The sequence below is a fragment of the Ochotona princeps genome, chromosome 5 (assembly GCF_030435755.1).
Source record: "Ochotona princeps isolate mOchPri1 chromosome 5, mOchPri1.hap1, whole genome shotgun sequence".
NCBI lineage: Eukaryota > Metazoa > Chordata > Mammalia > Lagomorpha > Ochotonidae > Ochotona > Ochotona princeps.
Genome location: NC_080836.1, coordinates 101,171,987 through 101,192,574, shown reverse-complemented (window position 1 = coordinate 101,192,574; position 20,588 = coordinate 101,171,987). Strand labels below are relative to the sequence as shown.

At 48.7% G+C, this 20,588-nt stretch overlaps 1 protein-coding gene across 1 annotated transcript in view; it reads left to right on the top strand.

The window, feature by feature from the left end:
* Window positions 1–17,937: 17,937 nt before the first annotated feature.
* DNER (delta/notch like EGF repeat containing) overlaps window positions 17,938–20,588 on the top strand; it is a 304,451-nt gene continuing 301,800 nt past the window's right edge. The window contains exon 1 of the mRNA XM_004576747.3: window positions 17,938–18,616. Within this exon, the coding sequence (XP_004576804.2) occupies window positions 18,347–18,616 (270 nt within the window). The 5' untranslated portion in view covers window positions 17,938–18,346. The remainder of the gene's footprint in view (window positions 18,617–20,588) is intronic.

The window sequence follows — 20,588 nt, the reverse complement described above, 5'->3', positions numbered from 1 at the left end:
CACACCCTGACACACGGCCTGCTGAAGATCATTGTCTCCTCTTAGGGGTTCTCTTTCTCAGCGATAAAGAGAACAGGGCGACTATTCTTTACACTCCGACCCCCATCATTCTCCTTCTTGCTCTGAGCTCAGCCTGCCTGCTCCTCTTTGTCTAGTTTCCTCAGGTGGGTGATTTGAGTACTGACTTGGGATCTTTCTTCTTTAGTAAATGTAGAATTACAACACCTATGTTCCTTTAACACTGCTTTTGGTCCACTCCGTAAGTTTTGCTGTGGTATCTTTGTTTTTTGTATCTCAAAGCATTTTCTAACTTCCCTTGGGATTTCAGTTTTGGTCCACAGAAATGTGGTGCTTGTCCCATATTTGTGATTTTCCCATTTTTTGTGTTACTAATACTTAATTTTGTTATAGTTGTTCAGATCACACAATGTGGTCATGTTGGTTTTTTATCTTAATTTAATTTTATTTTTTTAAAGATTTATTTATTTTTATTGCAAAGTCAGATATACAGAGGAGGAGAGTCAGAGAGGGGGAGAGTCAGAAACCTTCCATCCGATGATTCACTCCCCAAGCGACCGCAGTGGCCAGGAGCCAGGAACTTCCTCCAGGTCTCTCACGCAGGTGCAGGGTCCCAAAGCTTTGGGCCGTCCTTGACTGCTTTTCCAGATCACAAGCAGGGAGCTGGATGGGAAGTGGAGCTGCTGGGATTAGAACTGGCGCCCATATGGGATCCCAGCGCATTCAAGGCGAGGACTTTAGCTGCTAGGCCACCGTGCCAGGCCCTTAATTTTATTTTTAATATTGTCACATAGTTGAAATGAATACACACCCATGTGAGTCCCCAGTTAGAGTAGGGAGGGAGGAGGTGTGGTGGGGGTAGGTGTGACCAGTGTTTCAGTTGTCCTTTTTTTCCTCCCATGTCGCTGGGGTATATTGGGGGAAGAGAAGAGAAGAGATCTTTCCTTGTTGTCAATTTGCATCAGCCCCTGGAGATGGGAGATGGTCATTTGATGATGCCTTAAAGACCCTGAAATGGGGAAGAATGTTCTGAGGGTGTAACCTGAGTGGTTTTGATAGTTCTGAGACTTTATTAGCTTCATTGCACCAGGGTCACCAAGGTTGAGAAAATCTTTCCAAGGTCTAATGTCCGATCAAGTTCACTTTAGTGCATCCACAGACCTGAACACTTGCTGTAAAGCTTGGCCAGGAGAGTTACCCAACTTAATCTGATTTCCTCCTCTTGTGAGGCATTCAGTGTCCTCTGCTGGCCTAGATGGGCTGGCTGTCACGTCCCTGTGTGCATCTGGACATGCTGACCGCCATACAGTCATCAGCAATGGAGGAGGCTCAATCCTGATACATGCACTCTAAGGTGGAGCCACATTAATTGTGATTTTTTCCCTGTGGAACTCAAACTTCAGCCATCTAGTTGGGGAGTCCCCCAAAAACCCTCACATAGGGTACCCTCAAACTTGACTCTGGTGTGTGCCAGCAAGTGCAGGGGCAGGTTCAGCCTGTCACCTGCAACAACCAATGCATATATTGGTGTATGCACTGCCTGGTCAGTTCTGCCCCCATACCCATCTCTAACATGAACCAATAGATGCTGTGCCCTAGCCCAACCCAGCCCACCACAGGCCCAGTTTTCACACAACCAGTAGGTGCCACAGCTTAGTTGGGACAATCCTTCAATAACCCCTACCAGGCCTACTCTCAGCCTGTTTTGTGTGTGCTAGCATGTGCTGCAACTTAGCTCGTCATGTCCCACATCTCATCTAGCTCTAGTGCACACTAATGGGTGCTGTGGCCTAGCTCAGTATGACCCACCCCCAGACCAGGTCCACACGCATGCTGATAGGTGCTGCCACTCTGTCCAGCCTGTTTTGCTCCTAGCCTTGGCTCTCATGCTTACCAGTGGGAGTTGCAGCCTAGCAGGGAAGTGCTCACAATTCCCCTACAAGGCCTGCTCCCTGCCTCAGACCTTGAGCTTGCCATGGGGGTACTGCGGTTAAGCCTGAAATGACTCATATCTGGTCGTGGCACTTGCCAGCAGATGCTGTGGCCTAGCCCAGCTGGCCCACACCTATTCTCACTCTCACACATGCTAGTTGGTGCAATAGCCTAGCTCAGATCGGTAGAAGTAGCAGTCTAGCAGGGGAGTCCCATAAGTTCCCCTATCTGACCTATTCCCAGCCCTGGGTCTTGCATATGCTAGTGGGTGCTGTGCCCCAGTCTGGCTTGGTCCTGTGTTTGTTTTTTTAATTTCTTATTAATTTTAGATGCAGGCAGACACACACATGCACAACTACCATTTGCTAGTTCAGTCTCCAAATGCCTACAATGGTCAGGGTTGGGCTAGGCCTAAGCAGGGATTGGGGAACATCAGCCAGGTTTCCGATGCAAGAGGTAGAGACCCACTCACTTGAACTAGCATTGGCTGTCTTCCAGGATGCATACCAGTAGGAAGCTGGAATATTAAAATAGAGTTGGGATTTGAAACCAGGCACTCCAATCTAGAACATGGGCCTCCCAACTGACACCTAACCAGAAGACACATTGAGAAACAGGTGTTCCATTTATTGGGAGCAAATGCCCACCTTGGTTGAAGAATCAAATCCGGGTCCAAAAACTCAACCCAGGTCTCATTTGACTATAGGAACCCAACAACTTGAGCTAGCAAGACTTAGCAAGAAGCTGGAATCAGCAGCTGGAGTTGCCAGCCAAACCTGGACACTCTAGTGTGGGAGGCAGACTTCCTAACTGGTGTCTTAACTGCTAAGCCAATGCCAGCTCACAGAGTTTGACTTCAATTCTTTTGCATTTATTGTGACTTCGTGTATGACTGACACATGATCTGTTCTGAAGAATGTTCAATGCATAATTGAGAATGGATATTCTGCTAGGTGAAGTGGTCTGTAATTGATTGTTAAGACTAACTGGATAATAATGGCACTGAAGTATTCTTTTTCCTTGTTGATATTTCTGCCTAAGTTGTTTCATTCATTTCTGAGGTTGGGTATTGACATTTTCAATTGTTCTTGCTTCTTTCATTTATGTCAGTTTTGCTTCATATGGGTTCTGTTGTTAAATGTGTTCATGTATATAGTTATTAATAAGTGTTTCTGATGAACTGACTCTGTTGTCATCATAATTTTTTGTTGGCAGCCACCATTTTTGTGTTAAAGACACAAAATGTATTACCCAATGTTACCAGCATGCTACTGGTTGCATGCTGTATTTTCCCCCTTTCATTTAACTTTCAGCTTATTTTTGTTCTAGGAAGTAAGGTATGTGTTTTACAGATAGCATATAATTCATTGATACCTTTTAAAAAAATCCATTCTTATGATCTCTGCCTCTTGATTGGAATATGCAGCCGATTTATAGTTATATTTCATCACCAATGAGATTTCTGTTTTTCTATTTGTTTCCTATATGTCTTATTTTGTGCCATGTCTCCATTACTATTATGTTTTATGTTAAACAATTATTTCTTGAGTATATAATTTGAATTTTCTTATCCATCTCTTTACATACTGTACACTAACTTGAACTATGATCCTAGGAATTATACTTAAGGTATTAATTTAAAGCAAATTTAGATTAATACCAATAATAACAGCACAGAAAATTTTACCCCAGTATTATTCTATTCCTTCCTGTGTGCTATCGTAATACAAAATACAAAATAAGAATTTTACACATTAAAAGATCCACAACACTGTTCTATAGTTACTTGATGCAATTATCCTTTTAGCTCATCTAAGAGTTACAAAGGTGAATTTGTACTGGCTTCTGTGTTTACTCCTGTAATTGCTTTTACTGTTAATTCTTTTTAATTTGTGTGGTTTTGAACTCTAGTGCGCTTTCATTTCATGTCTAGTATTCCAGTTAGGACTTCTCATAGAGGAGATGTGCTAGTGAAAGTGTATTTACTTTTTTTTCTTTTTAATGTAGGAATATCTTACTCTCCTTTCATTGTTGAAGAATAGTTTTGCTGCATGTGGAACTCTCGGTGGTCTTTTTCTCCCCACACTTTCCATATGTCATCTAATGTCTGGCCTCATCGTTTCTGATGTGAATTTAGTGGTTGATCTTAATGAACAACCCTTGCACATGAATTGTTTTTTCTCTAGATGCTTTCAAGTTCTCTTTTTATTGGATTTTTAATTGCTGCATTCTCCTACCTAGTCTTTATTAAACTTTATGTTGTGCAGATTGGTTTTTTAAATCAAACTCGGAAGTTTTCAACTATTTCTTCAAATATTGTGCCTTCCCTCTTCTCTGTCTCTTCTTTGCTTTCCCGTGGTAATTCTCCTGCTGGGGTCTCATAGGCTTTTGGAACTCTGCTTATTCTCAATTCTTGTTTCTTTCTTCTGTTCTCTCTGTTCCTTGACCTAGTTTCAAGCTTACTAGTATTTTCTTCTGCCTGCTAGTCTTCTGTTGAGCGTTTCTCGCAAATTTCTCATTTCAGTTCCTGTGCTTTGCAGTTTGGAAAGTCTCCTTGTTGTTGTTCTGTGATTTCCATCTCTTTATTGATATTCTCTATTTCGTGGCACTTGCTCTCACTCAATATTCTTGAAAAAAGTATCTCGTAGAACTTTTTGTTAGTTTCTAAAATTCTGAAACGTGAATGTGGGCAATGGTTTCCCTGCTACTGTTTTTGTTTGTTTTGTTTTTATCAAAGAGTGGAGTTTTAGAAGTCTTTCCATGACTTCAGCGGTGGTTTGTGGAAATTATTTAGATCTGAGAGAGAGAGAGAGAGAGAGAGAACAAAATTGGGTGTGAGGGTAATTTAACCTGTAGACCAAGCTCATTGTGGTAGGTAGAATTTGAAGACAATTCCTTTGATCTTGCTATACAATAGCATCTACCTTATTTGCATCTAAAATCCCACCCTGCAGAGCTAGTGAGAATGAAGTGAGGGAATGTGTGTACGACTCTGCCTTGATTCTTCAGAAAAATGCAGTGGTAAAAGCAGAGTGATAAGTGAAATGCATCAAATGTCTTGGTCAGAAGAATCAAGATGTGGGTTGGGGAGAAGCGTAAGATTAGAGAGGAGGCCGCAAAGGAAGAAAGTTTGCCAAACTTTCTTTTCAGGAAATTCGGGGATTGGAGAAAGTGTTGGTATGTGTGCTGTTCATGTGCATCGGTGTTACTCATGATGAAAGTCACAGGAGGGACCAGGTGATGTAGAAGATCCTCCCTGCTCCTGACGTGGACTGGACATCCAAGAGGATCCTGTCCTTCAGGCACGTGTCTGTAGGGGAGCTAGTAGTGGACACTTTGAGCCACAAATTCTATGGTTATAGGCGTTACAAGCCTGAAAAATAGAGCAACATCACACTGAAGTGAAGTAATAGAGCTTAGAATTGTTCTGTGTTTTTTTTAAGTAAAAAATGTATTTTTGCTTGAAAGGCGAAGTTAGAGAGAGAGAGAGAGAGAGAGAGAGAGAGAGAGATCTTCCTTCTGCTGGTTCACTCCCCAAATGGCCACAATGGCCAGAGCTGAGCCAATCTGAAGCCAGGAGCTTCTTTCAGCCCTTGCACATGGATGCAGGAGCCCGGCCATTTGAACCAGCATTGCTGCCTCTCAGGGCATAAGCAGGGAACTGGACTGAAAGTGGACAGAAACTTGTTCTGAAGTGCATTTAGTATGAAGTGGAAATGATCACTGAATTCTACACAGACATGTGCTATCTCCACTTTTCACCTTTGGTGTTTGAATAAGTGCCCTTATTCTACCTCAGTCACAACAGGGCTCAACAGAAAAAGAAAGCAGCTCTTGCTCGGTCCAGGTTGGGCTGCGCATGGACAGGCTCGGCTCACGGTCGCCAACGTTACGAATGAATGCTGGGTGATCATGCAGAGTGCACGTGCGGCACCTGGACGAATCCTCTAACTCAAGGGCTGATCAGGAATTCTGCTGCAGCTGTGAATGAATTAAAAGAAAATCTTTACTTATGAGAGACAGAGAGAAAACACTTTTATTCTCTGATTCACTGTTAAAATGCCAGAGGAAGCCAAGATCCCAGAACTCAATCCCAGTTCCTGTGTCCGTGGCAGGGCCCCGGTGCCTGGACCACCCCTGCTGCCTCCAGGGTGTGCACAGACACGAGGCTGGAGTCCGGAGCGAAGCCTGGGACACTAACCACGCACTCCGAGTTACAGAGGGACATCTTCTGCCTGCTGGTTCACTGGTTCCCCCGTTCCTCAACCCTTCCCACCTAATCAACCTACCACATGGTTGTGCATTCTTCTAAACTGTGTAAAAATCATAAAAAATAAATTTATTATTGAAAACAATACAACTTCGGCTGTCTGTGCAGGTGGCAGGGCCTCAACAACCTCAGTCATCTGCTGCCGGGAAGGATGTGCAGGAGCTGCGATCGGCGGCAGAATTGCGGAGGCAACAGGCATCTCAGCCGCTAGGCCAGAAGCTGGCACTAAATAAAGCATTTAAAGTTTAAACATTAAACATTTTTTTCCCACTCAGAGAAGGCCTAAGTTTGGCTTGGAGTTGTAGTTTGCCCATGAGCCCATCTCTCATGCTGGAGTGGAGTGAGGCACTGCAGACTGCTCAGCATCCAGCAGAGGGCTGGAGCCCATTTGGAGCCTCTTTCTCACCTCGGCTCCGGTTCACCCCGATCCTGCTTCATCCCAGCCCCGTTGTGTCCTTGCCAGACTGCTGGCTGCTGCTGGCTGGCTCCCATGCAGCTCCCGTGCAGCTCCCGTGCCTGGGGCACGTGAACAGCTTGCGGCTCACGCTCCATTCGACTTCATGGTTCCAAAACTGTTGGTCCCATCCATGATCCCTTGGGATTTGTTCCCAGCCTGTGAGCGTGGCTCAGGATTCAAGAAATCTAGTGTGTCTTTTTTCCCTCCCTTTGGAGTACCTGGATTGTGTGGTGAGCATCACTCAATGTTTTGTTTCTGAATCTGTCTCAGTTGATGACAGTGATCCAGAACAGTGACGGCTCAGCTGAGAAGAAGTGGAATCAAGTTTTCGGTCGAGTGGGAGGGCCAGGTTCACCTTGGACTCAAAATTTGCCTTCAGGAATATGATGAAGCATGTTGCCTTCCTCTCCTGATGAGCTCCCTGCCACGGTTCTCTAAATGTTGCCTAGCTCGTGTCCATTAATTCTCATCTCAGCAGCAAATGGAAAATGTGCTACTGAGTAGTTTTTAATCAGTTGATGACATCTGCTTTGCAATAAATTGGCTTCATCTTGAGATAAATGATTGCAGTTGGCATGGCTCACGATTATACAAATGTCCTTTGATGATTACAGCTCATGCTTGTGAGGGGCAGATTGCACGCTGCCTCCTGACGCACACAGGGCCACGTGATACTGTGACCACACTTGAAGGTGACGTGAGCCCCGTGCCTTGTTTAGTCACCAGGCAGTGACACGGCAGCCTAGGGAAGCAAGGGGCACAGTACACTCAAGGATAATCGTGCCTGCTACCAGAGCCTTAGCTTTTCCTTGCAACTTAGAGTCAGTAGCGCCAAGCTGGGCTCCCTTGAATACCGTCAGCCACGAGAGCGGGTGCCCAGCCCATGTCCTGAGTTGCTGATTTTAGTTGTGGGCTTGCTAAACCTGACGTTGACTAGATTATTTTGAAATCAGCATCCTCTTTTGTTGAGTGTCCTTGTAAGATTTATGACAAGTGTGTCCTTTCTGTGGGAGCAAATGGCTTGCTGGGCAAGGACAAGAGCTCCAACAATGGCACTATTTTTGGAAACGTCCAGTAGGAATGGACTTCATGAACCAAATCAAATAAAAAACACTTTGTCGATTTAAAATAGCAACCTGAGTGTCCTTACTGATAAGATAATGAGGAGTGGTGACTCGCTTGGCATCTAGCATTAGCTGGAAAGGTGGTGAGCCCTGACACCCCTCTGGTCTCCACGGAATCATGCCTCTCCCTTATTTCGTCTGGCCAGACGGCTAGCTTTTGATTCATCCTGCCTCTGAAGGTGGCCCCAGGAGCCCCTACAGAACTAATCTCCTTGTCGCCCACCTCCCCGCAGCCCTATCTCTCCTCTCCACCTCCGACTAGTCTTGTGTCTTCCGCACCTTCTCAGGGAATGGCACCTCCACTCTTCCACTTGTCCAGGACCCACTCTGCCTGCCCTCTTTCATTCATCTCTCTGTCATACCATACGGAGGCACCTGCATGGTCTCTGAAGCCTGCCCCCTTCAGTGCCCCCGATCTGACTGCTTCTCTCTACCCCAACAACCAGCCCGGTCGAAGGTGTCAGCGTTGCTTCCCTCCCTCACTGACCTTGGGTCCAATCATCCACACTGAGCCGAGTGACCTCTCTAGGGTCTCAGTTCAACCGTTGGCCCACCATACTATGTGATTGAAGCCCTTCTTCTTCCAGTGGCTCCTCCAGCTATTGCTTTAGTTTTGTTTCAGTTCCTGCAAGTGAATAGGAGGGAACTGCAGTAGAAAGGCACTGGCTGCCAACTACACTTACTGTTCCGCAGGGCATTGCTGACGCCTCGGAGAGGCAGAGGCAGTGTCAGACCCGACTGAGACCATGAGGCTGTGTCTTTCGATGCAAGGGACTGATGAAGGGCCGGTCAGGATCACCATCCATGTAGTGCTGAAAACAGCAAGGCACGAATGAGGTGGCTTCAGGATGCCTGTTGGAAATTGAATGAAAAGATACTTGTTTTGGTAGAGGAAAACTGAAAACCCATATCCAGTTTTCTTGTTTCATTTTTTTAAAGATTTATTTATTTTTATTACAAAGTCAGATATACAGAGAGGAGGAGGGTCAGAGAGGAAGATCTTCCATCCGATGATTCACTCCCCAAGTGACTGTAATGGCTGGTGCTGCGCCAATCTGAAGCCAGGAGCCAGGAGCTTCCTCCGGGTCTCCCACGCAGGTGCAGGGTCCCAAGGCTCTAGGCCATCCTCAACTGCTTTCCCAGACCACAAGCAGGGAGCTGGGTGGGAAGTAGAGCTGCTGGGATTAGAACCGGTGCCCATATGGGATCCTGGCGCGTTCAAGGCGAGGACTTTAGCTGGAAGACCACCAGGCTGGGCCCATTTTTTTGTTTTACAATATACATTGTTTATGAACCTTATGAAGATTCCTTGCATTTTTAGGGTTAATCTGTCCATGTTTTGCATTAAGGAATCATTCGTCCTTGAAGATAGTCTCTGCATGAAATGGGGTATGTGTGTGTGTGTGTCTGTGTGTGTGTGTCTGTGTTGGGGAGTGATTTTCAGCTCGTGTCTAAGCTGTGTGTAGGTAGAAGGCTTCAGCTCTTGGAATAAGTCCACAGAAAAGAGAATACGCCTCTGGGAACATCAGAAAAGATGCTCATTTTGAAAAACAATATATTGAAAACCACACTGAGAGAATTCTTTTCACCGATCAGGTTTTCCCATAGAAGTTTGATGAAACCTTGTGATGGAGAGGAAAGCCAGCACCCTCAGATTGCTGGTGGAATGTGAATCTGCGGAGGGCAACCTGACAGCATCCATTAGAACTACAAATGCGCATGCCTGCAAAAATCGTCACCCATACTTACCTACAGGTTGCCAAAATTGAGCAGAGCCAGAGTCCTGTAGCCCACGTTTTGGGAATGACACTCACTGTAAAGGACAGAAATCTTTGAATCTTACTGATTTACTGTTTTCTCTGTAAGAGAAAAATTTGTCCTTTGATTGTTGATAAAAGTTGCAAATGTTCCCTCCTAACGTTTTCACGTTGCATATGGTGATTTTTGCCAGTTGAACATTTTCAGTTTTATGTTGACAAATGTTTTGATATTTTTAAGTGACTTCTGGCTACGTGTCAACTCTAATACTGTAAAAATATTCTGTCTCAGTTTCTTGTAGTTTTATGATTTCATTTTTGGGTTACATTTAGATCATGAGTTCATTCAGATTTCACATACATGTTCTGAACTATGGAGGTAATAATTTTATTTTTCCATGTGCTTGCTGTATATCTGAATACTTCTTATTGAACAATAATCCAATCCTTAACATATACTAAATTCTCACACATTATTGGGCCCCCAAGTTTGTTTCATTAATTTATCTATGCAATATGCCATACCATTTAATTATTATAGTTTTACCTTATGTTTCTTAAAAGTATGTAAAACTCATTACCTATTTGAGCAGAAGTTTTTTTTTTCCCAAGAGAAAAGCCCCCTGTATTAATATTTATTTGTACTGGAATTAGCAGGAGAGCTTGGTTAGAGCTGAAAGTTAGTCTTAAGGACTAAAGCACTCCCTAATGAGATGAATAGGAAGGATTTGTGATTGTTAAAAAAGATATGGGCACCCATTATTTGGATGGACTAAGCCACAATGGAGTTAGGCGGTGATCAAACAAAGCAACAATAAAGGGCAAGTTTATTTATTTATTTATTTATTTTAGACAAAAACCTGATATACAATAATGAATAAGAGGAGGTCAGCATAAGAAAATCACCAACTTTTTTTTTTTTAAGATTTACTTGTTTTGCCATAAGTGACCCCAGACCTGACCCCTGTGTCAGGGTCCAGAGCAGGGTCCAGCTCAGTCTGTCACCCACATCAGAATACACACACACTGGTGCTTGCAGTTGCTGCATCAACTCTTATGCAAACCAACAGAAACCACAGCCCAGTTCAGCTCTGTCCACCACACACTGGACACTCACATACAGCAGTGGGAACTGCAGCCTAACAGGGGTAACACTCCAAAACCCTCACCAGGCCCACCCGCATCCCCGGGTCTTGTGTATGTGGTCTGTGCATACACATATACGGTCTAGTCTGTTCCGCATCCTGTTGGCTCTCATACTCATTAATGGATGCTGCAGCTTAGCCCAGCCCAACCAGCCCCACTCTCCAGCCCATACTTATGCTGGCGGGTGTTACTACCTGTCTAGCCAGTCTTGCCCCAGCCCTGGTTCTCATTCTTACTGGTGGGAGCTGCAGCCCATCAGAGAGGTACCCACAGTTTTCCTACTAGGCCTACTCCCACCTGGATCTTGCACTTTCCAGGTGGTTCTGCATTCTAGCTTGACAGGACTTGCCCCTATTCTCAGCACTTGCCAGCTGATGCTGTGGCAAATCCCAACCAGCCTGCACTTAACTCTGACTCATGCATGCACCGGTTGATACAGTTGCTCAGCCCAGCCTGGCACTCCCCCAATCCAGCTCACATGCAGGCTAATGGGTTTTGTAGCCCCACCCAGCCTGGTCCACCCGGAGTCCCAGCTCTCATGTTCACTAATGGTGACAGTGATCCTACATAGAAACCCTCACAGCCCCCCTACCAGATTTGCATTGCCTCCATCCCCAAGTGTTACGTGTGCAGGTGGGTTCCATAGCCCAGTCTGGCATGGCCTGCCTCACCTCAGCATTCACCAGAAGGTTCTGCAACTTGGCATGGTATGGCTGCCCTCAGTTCCCGCTCATGTTGGTAGGTTCTGCCACCTAGCCCAGCCCAATCAGACCCTAGTCCTGGCCCTTATGTGATCTGCCTGGTGCTGTGGCCCAACCCAGCCTGTCCCATACCCCGTTCCGGTTCCCACATCTGCCGTTGGGACTGTGAATTGGCCCAGTCTGGCCCACCTCCAGACCAGAGCCATGTGTATGCCGGCAGGTGCTATAACCTGGCCTGGTCTGGACGGCTCCCAGCCTTGCTCCCACCTGCAGGGCCTGCACCCTGACAAATGAGTTCCCCAAGCTCCCCTATCATGCCACTTTCCAGTGGCAGGTCTGGGGTCACCTCTGATGAGGTTTCTTTGGGGACTCCCCCCAACCCTGCAACTGGACCACTGGACACGAAACTCCAACCATGAGGAAAAAAAATCCCAGGATCTGTGCTCTGACCATGGAGTGCATGTGTCAGAACTGGGCCTCCTTGGTTCCTGAAGCCTGTGGGACATGGCAGCTCACTGAGGCCTACAGAGGACATCTGGTATCATGGAGGGCAGAACAAATTGGACAACTGTCCTGGCCAAGCTTTGACAGCAAGTATCTGGGTGAGTGGAGACTCTCGGGTGGACTATATCAGCTAATGGCCCTTGCAAGGATTTTCTCAACCTCGGAGCAACAAAATCAATAGCACTTCAGAATGATCAAAACCACTTATGCAGTATCCTCAGATCATGCTGCACAGCACCCTTCAGAATGCAAGAAACTACTCAAGACTGTCAGATTCACGCAAGTAACACCTTGGTGCACTCCTCTGCATATTGGGGTCTCTAAGGCATCATCAAACGACCGCCCCACTCCTTGGGTGCTGATGTGGTTTGGCAGCAAAGAGTGGCCCCTTTCCCTTCCCTCCCAGTGGACACAGGAGAAAAAAATTGAAAACATTTGTCCTACCCGCTTTCCTCTGTATTTTGACCTTCCTCCCCCTAATTGGAGACTCGCATGGGTTAAAAATAAAATTAAAAATCTCCATGAGATCAATTTTGTCAAATTCCACGTATGTGTGAAATCACATAGTATTTCTATCGAATTTCTCTGATGTCTGTGTCTGCAGAGGGAGATCCCACTTGCTGATTTACTGCTTGCATGCCCACGATGATTGGCGCTGGGTTGTGAGTAAGGAAGCCTACCCAAGTGCCTCAGGTAGACAGTAGGAACCCAACCATCCAAGCCATCGCTGCTGCCTCTTTGGGACTGTACTAACAGGAAGTTAGAGTCAGCAGCCAGAGTTGGGTGTCAAATCTACGTTTCCTGATATGGAAATGGATTGTCTTAACTGTTAGGCTAAAGATTTGCCCATGTTTTGCTGATTTTTGAAGAATTCGTGCATTACAGTTTTGCACATGCCTGGTTGCCTTGTTGGCTTTTGGCATTAGTGGTATACAAACATCACAAAAACTGCATGGACGGGACTTGTGTTACACGTCCAGCTCTAAGACAGTTTGTCACATGGCCACTCCAGGGAGAGTCTGTTTCAGTTGAAGCGCATGGCTGGTTCCCCTGAAGCAGAATTGGGTCCAGTTAACCAGGAAGTGGTAGAAGTTGCACAAATCAGCGGGTGGCCCTCCTTGGGCTAAGGGGGTGATAATCCAACTTGGATATTTCAAACTTCCTTTGCACTGGATATAGGAAACTTCTCTGTGTAGCTTTGTCAGGAGAACTCAACCTTGGCGTCTTTCACATGAGAGAATAAATTTACAACTTCAGTGGAAGCAACACATGAAATGTTTTTCATGTCATCCATGCCAGGGCAAGCGTTTCCACGGCCATCAGAAAATATGAAAACTGAAGCTATTCCATTATACCGGGTAAGATACTTCAGAAAGCTCACAGAAAATGGAATTGCAAGATATTCATTATGGCGCAGTCCTTTGAAGTTAGGTACAGTTGTTTAATTTGTATTTTTGAATAAAGTTTTTAAAGTACTCTCACATTTCAAAGTTTCAGAGTAAATCTGAGAGCAAAGCAGAGGTCCTCTGTATTTCCAAGTTAGCTGAAGTAGATTCTACCTTGCAAACACTCCCACGTCTCATGATAACAAGACATTGGGAATAAGAACTGTGAATGAGCTTAAAATAATTCCCATGTCCTGAGAGTTTAGTGAAAACATCTAACTTCCATTTGGTGGTGTTCTAATGCTTTATGACATATTTATATAGTGGACAATAAGCGTTTTTGTTGCCTTTTTATTCACACTTATTTAAATCTATCCTAGATCAAGTCAATATTAGAATGATACTATAAAAGACATTACAAATGTTTTATACAGTTCCAGAGGAGTGGTTTAACTCAAAGCAGAGCAAGTCTAGGGGGAAGAAGTACGTGTGAATTGATCTGAAGCACAGCATTTAGGGAACTGTTCAGTGGTAATACAGAACAACAGTACTTGGGTGTGAGTGTGTATGCTCAACCTACATGATAGTTGTAGCGAGGATACTGTGAGTTGAAGGAAACTGCTAATCATGTCCAACTGTGGTTATAATACATGCAAATCATATTTATTCTTTAAGAAGAGCCTTGAAAGCCCTCGAAACACCTTTGTATTTAGCATTTCATTTTTACTACAGTCACGTGATTGACTGTTACCTAAGAAGTATGGGAAGTAGAGGATGTGGAAAGCCCACACCATGTTCAGTCAGACGCCTGGCGCCTGGCTCTGGCTCTGCTGTCATGTCCTCACTACTTCACTGTTCTCAGACTTCTAGCTCATGTTCACATGCTGGTAGTCTGCAATTTAGGGTAGCAGACTGCCCCAGTGCCTTCCCTGGCAGCCAGGCTCTGCGCATCATACCGTGTGTTCGCTACATTAGGAAATGTTTAACAGCTCCTGCAGTGGAATTAAAAGATGAATTAATTTTGGTACAAAAACGTTTCAGAACTTTTGCATATGAGAAGTGATCAAAAGGCTCAAGAAATATGTATCATGAACAAACTGCATGATTTCGAAATTGTTTTGTCCCAAAACAAATATCTCTCTTGATTCTGCTTTCATGGATTTTCAAAGCACCCACCTCCATTTGTGCATATGTAATTTCCATGTTATGTATCCTGTCACATCTTACACCCATCATACACAAATGCCCATAGTACTATCCACGACGTATCTGCTTACGTGATATACACACTAAGAACATATCTAACTCAGTTTTATGTGCATGTCTGTATCCATGCGTGTGCGTGATTCCATTCCTAGCTCACAGGCAATGTTTACCAAGCAATCAGACTGCACTGTGGCACTGATGGTAGTTACTAAATACCAGACTCACTTTGGAGTCCTGGCCATGACACAGGCAAGCTGGGTGATGTCAGATCTTTGACTTTGCCTCATATCACGTCAGTTTTGTCGTTTGATTGGACACGAGTCAGAGTTTCTTCCTCGTGGTGCTGGCATTAGAATGCAAAGAATAATATGGAAAATGGCGCTCATACACGGTGTACACTGTAACTACTCTATACACTGCCATTTTGTTTATTTCTCCCACTGCTCTATGAAGCACAGATTTCTGTCAGAGACTCAGTATTTTACCCGATGTTCACATGGGTCCTGAGAGAACTGTTTTTGTCAGAGCAGGCTGTCAGGTGTCGTTTCCCATGGCAGAAAATGGTCACCAGACAACGTGTCTCTTTGGGTGTGGCTGACCTGACTTGTTCTCTCAAGGTGACCCTGACTTCAATGCAACACCCAGTCCTACACTCTGCAGGGCGCACAGGGGCTTCCTTGAATCCTTAGAATGACTGCATGTGGGAATGGGCAGAAGGCGTGATTTCATGGGGATCACCTTGCCCATGGCTACAGAAGAATGGCTTCCCAACGGCTTTTGGGAAGGAGGTAGGTGCTAAAAAACTGACAAATGCCTTTGTTAGTTTCTGCACTGCTCTAGGTAAGTTGTCACTCTTTCGCCCTTGTTCCAGTTCAAGTGCTGAGGCGGTAACGCCAGGGAAGCTCGCAGACTCTTCTGAATCTAGGTTTGCTATAGGCTTATCGCCCTGTGCATCGGTGCCAGTGTTCCCGTGCGGCCCTCTCTAGGGTCAGAGTGTGGCATGCACCACCGGGGGCTTCCAAAGGCCTGTTCATAAGCCCATACTCAAGCTGTGACAAAGTGCAAAAAGAAAGATGATTACATTTGCATTGGTTTGTGACATATCTATAGTAATATCCAATGCAGTACAGTTGCAACTATGAAAATAAATGGATCCCAGAGTGTTTCTTCAGACCGGATGTTCCAAAAGTCTGGAATCCTGAGTGGAGGCCAAGCTTCTGTCTGGGAGAAACAGCACACCTGAGACTGGTCAAGCCACATAGCTCACTGAGAACCAACAGGCCTGTCTCGCTACTCAGTAACTTGTGGCCTGGAGGGGCTCAGTGGCTTACGGCCACAGGGGCATTTCCTGTTCACAGCACGTGTTCATCACGGGCTCCCAGGGCTCCCACCCCGTTCTTACTCCAGGAGCCTCTGCCTTTTGGGTCCCTTGGCCACGTGGTACCATCCAGCACATGGTATGTTCAGACTGCAGTTGATAACATGATTTCAAGTCCATAGAACTCAACTTTCAAAGATGCGTATACTCTCTTCTCCATAGGTGATCACGAGATGTTCTAGCACATTCTTTTCCAAAATCAACACATGCTTTTTGGATATTTGCCCTTGGCGTATCAACATAGGGATTCTATCGCACAAGACAATGAACTGGGGGCTACCGTAAGAATGACATCTCCCCTAAAACTCAGGATGGGACCGATTGCCATTACGGAAGCAGTGACAGGCACGACTCTCGAGGAGATGAGATCAGATTTTACCCTCACGGTGGAATCCCTGCAGCTCCAACGGGACAAGTCAGGCATCTTGTGCAGGGCTCTGCTGCGCTGCAAGAATGCAACAGCAGCAAAGGCACTTCACTCACTTGTCAGCACGACTAGTTCATGTGTCAGTCTGGGCCCTGGGAATGACAGTCCAGGCCAGTCCTTAGGTCTCCAGGAAGGACCCAGATCTTGCAGGGCGATGACAGAAGTCACGGTGAGTGACGTGGGGACCAGGGTCTCTGCAAGTCTTCCGCACCGTCATCTGGAACGAACCCCACGGCTCAACCTGCTGCCTGGAAGACGCTTCCACCCGCACCTAGGGGAGTAGGAAACCATCTTGTGTTTTCTCTGTCATGGCTTGTCTTTGAAAGGGGAAAGATGGAGGTGATGCTAGGACAAAAAGGAGCATTATCTGGAAAACTCAGAAAGCAGCGTCCAGAAAACCAGCCACTGTGAGGTCTCCCAGGCATCCAAGGGAAATGCAACTCACACACACACCCACAAGGGGCTGCTTTGGCAAAATTATAATTCTCTGAAGCCTTGTTTCAAGTAGATCACTTTCTTTTTACACGTCCTTTCGCTGGCTTTGAGAAGGGAGGGAGCGAGCAGCCCAGAACTAAAAGCCAGAGAAAGGAGTTTCAAGACAGAAGGGGCACCGGAGTGGGAGAGCCGCCGGAAGGGTGAGCCTAGTGGCAGTAGGGGGCGCTGGCGTGGCACAAAAATAAAGAGTTTCCGAAAAGAGGAGGTCTCCGCTCCGAAGGCCGGTGGGAGGGAAAATGCTAGCTGGAGTCCGGCTCGGCCTGGGGGACTAGCTCCCCCTGCCGCCTGCGGACTGGCCGGGTCGCGGTGATATTTGCAGGGATCACATGAATTTGGGGCATCTCCTTTCTGCGGCTGCGGGCTAGGCCTCGCGCTTTGTCCCCCAAGCTTCCCACGTCGCTTGCAGGGGCTCAGAGGTGCGTTCCCGTGCGCTCGCTGCTTCCCATGGGTCCAGCGGTCACCACATTATTTTCGTGTCCCCTCCAGCCCTGAAATTTGCCTAGAGGGACGATCCAGTGGAGCCACAAGTCTCTCTGCTCCCGTTTTCCTCCCCACCACGGTCCCTAGAACAACAGGGGAACAAGGTAACGACCGCTCCCCAGGTTGTGAAAGGTCGGGCGACGGAGGCGACCATGGCTGCCACGCCCTTGGCCATCCCAGCACCAGCCGGGAAGGACGTGCCGCGCTCCCCGGCCTGCGCCCCGGGCCTGGGAGCGCACCGGCCGCCCGCAGGGCCTTGGCGAGCCTGCCCTGGCGGCTCCCACCGCGTTCTGGGCTGGAAGTCAAGTGACCCACTGGGTTCCGGGCCAGCCCAGGCTGGGCCTCAGTTTCCTTCTCAGTTTAGCTACGGGCCGGGCACTCGGCTTCCCGAGGCCTCTGCAGCCCTCGCGCACTCGGCCCAGGAGGAGGGTGACCGCCCTGTCAGCACCAAGGACAAGGGCGCCCGGGCTCAAGGTCACTTCCAGGAGCGCTTGTGCAGCCGCGGAGAGCCTGGGGGTGTGCGGCCCAGGGGTCAGACGAGGGGCGCGCAGCGGGGAGAGGTTGGGGAGAGGGGCGCACCCCGAGGCGGAGGGGTGGCGGTCTGGGGCCGGCTTGCTGCGGCGCCGCGGACTCTGCGCTGAGAAGCTGGGGACGCGACCGCCCCTCCTCTGCCCCGCGTCGCGTCCCGCCCACCCCGGCCCCTGGCCCGCGCAGCGACCGCACCCCGCGAGGGAGGCCGCCTCCTCGGGGATCCCCCAGCGCCGCCTCTGCTGTCCCTCCGGCTTGCTTTAGGACGCGCCCAGGGTCTGCTCCCCCTCCCACCCCTCCAAAGCTGGGGGCGGGGGCGCCTCCCACTCCGGGGACCCCAGCCCCGGCTGGGAGGGGCCTCGCCCGCCGGCCCGCCCCCGACCCCGCCCCTCCGGCCCTCCCGCCGTTGCCCGGGGAACGGCGGATCCCGCAGCTGCAAGAAGCGCCCGGCCCCGCCGAGCTGCTCTCGCCGCCGCCACACCGCCACCACCGCCGCCACCGCTCCCCAGCTCCGGCTTCCGCGCCCTCCCGGCCCGCCATGCCTCGTCGCCGCGCCCAGGAGCCCGGTGCGCAGCTGCTGCCCGCGTTGGCCCTGCCGCTGCTCCTGCTGCTCTTCTCGGAGCCCCGGGGCGGCTGCCTGGCCAACCCGGTGCCCGCCGCGCCCCAGTCCGCAACGGGCCCGTGCGCGGCGCAGCCCTGTCAGAACGGAGGTGTGTGCACCCCGCACCCCGCGCCCGGCCCTCAGCACCCGGGCGAGCCCGACTACAGCTGCACCTGTCCTGCCGGGTTCTCTGGAGCCGACTGCCAGGTGAGTGGACGCGGGGCACCGTCAGGGGGCCCGCAGCTCGCTCCGCTGCCGCCGCAGCTGCCCGGCGCCCGGCTCCAGCACGCCCGACGCCAGCTTCTGTCACTTCGGGAATGCGGTGGCCCCGGCTCCCTGGTGCCCGGGCTCTGGGGGCGCCGCTCCGGGGTTCGGCAGCCGCCCTAGCTTACAACTCCTGGCTCCGTGTCTCCGGCGAGGGCGTCCGCGCTTCGGGTGGCCAGTGCTCCACGTTGCGCTGGACCCTTCGGGGTCGAGGGAGCGGACCGTGGGAGGCGACAGGGCGTGGCGGGTGCGGTGCCGGGGAGTCGGCCGCCGTCCTTCCCTTCTTTCGCCGCGGAAGGCTCGCCCCTCGGCCTGCGACCCGCCCCTAGCTCGGCCCAGGGAGAGTCGGCGACCTGCTGGGGCAGGGCGCGCGCGGGGCCGTCCCCGTGGCCCTCCCGGCTGGACGCCCCATGCGCACGCTGTGCGCGCGGAGGTGCAGCGGGCAGCGGGCGGACCGTGTGAACTGGGGGCTTTTCCGAGTCTGCAAGCCCGGGGAGACCCGATAACACCATCTCAGTGGGCGAGTTGAGAGAGCTCTCCCTGCAGTCAGAACATCTCCTAGCCTCTTGCAAGGCGGGGAGAAAGAGGGGATAACAAGTTGACCTAAAATGATTCAACGAAGCCGAAAGAATGGGGAACATGGTCGGGGTCAAATGCTTGTTTCCTGTCTGACAGTAATTTAAGTTACTTTGACAAAGCTCGGGAAATGCGCCTCTCTGAATGGGGGAAATTTTTGTTTCTCCCTCTCTGCTTTTCAAATGGGATAGAGACACTTGACCTTGATGGCTAGGTTTTTTTCTTTCTTTTAACTATTAACCTGGTATGCCCCCCCCCCCCCCGGCCGAATAGGAGACATGAACCAACGTGTGCTCTTTCTTTTCGTGAATTGGTTACTGCAAGCTTCAGTTCCCTGGAGGGAGATGATGACGAGGAAGACTGTGTGTGATGGGGCACTAGGAACAGCTTTGGGGCAGGACTGCTCTCGGGAAGTCAATTCTAACCCCCCAGAACACAATCTTGCTTCTTTTTGGAAAGGAAAAAAAAAATGGAGTTTTAAAATTGGAGAGTGAATTCATGCCGATTTCCACTGTTGGTTGGTGATTCGTGTGAATTTCACAGAAAAAACAAAAACAAAAAGGTTGCCCTGAATGCTTCGATAAAACTTTTGTTCTCTTTAACTGTCTCATATTCTGGTGTTGAAAGAAATGGTTGGTTTGGACCTGGGGTGGGGTGGGAATGGACAGGGCAAAATAGCTGCAACAGCTTGTCAGCTTCAGGAGGTGGAGAGGGGACTGGGTACCGGGACATACACACATTCCCGTCTTGTTGTGGACTCCAAGCTTTGGTGTTGCCTGGACTTGACTAACAAAAGCACGATTGTTTTGGTCCGGCCAAAGTTGTGATTTGTGGTGTAGTTTCTGAACTAAGCCACATACTGTGGCAGAACCAACCAGTTCTAGGCAGATTCCGGCTTCCTGTGGAGCTCCGGCTGGAGACAGGCTTGGCGTGGGAGGGCTGCTCACCTCCTGAGAAGTCATGGTGCAGGATGCTGAGGACCTAGCAGGGACGGAGCTGCGGTGACCGCCCCCGGAACGCGGCGCAAATCTGGAGCCTAGTGGGACTTGGCCCCCAGAAGAACACGGTGAAGTGATTGAAAGCCTTAGAATGCCAACGAATTTGATTCCCTATGACTTTAATTTCATTCCCCATGATCTTGCAATAGGAGACTTATTTTCTGTGAAAACAGAACATGGCATTTTTGTAAAAGGCACTCTCAGAAGAAGGAGAGTGTGTGTGTGTGTGTGTGTGTGTGAGAGAGAGAGAGAGAGAGAGAGAGAGAGAGAGAGAGAGAGAGAGACTGCACACAGCTATAGATGAAGGGGTGGTGGGCCTGGCTGTAGGTGTGTGATTGAGC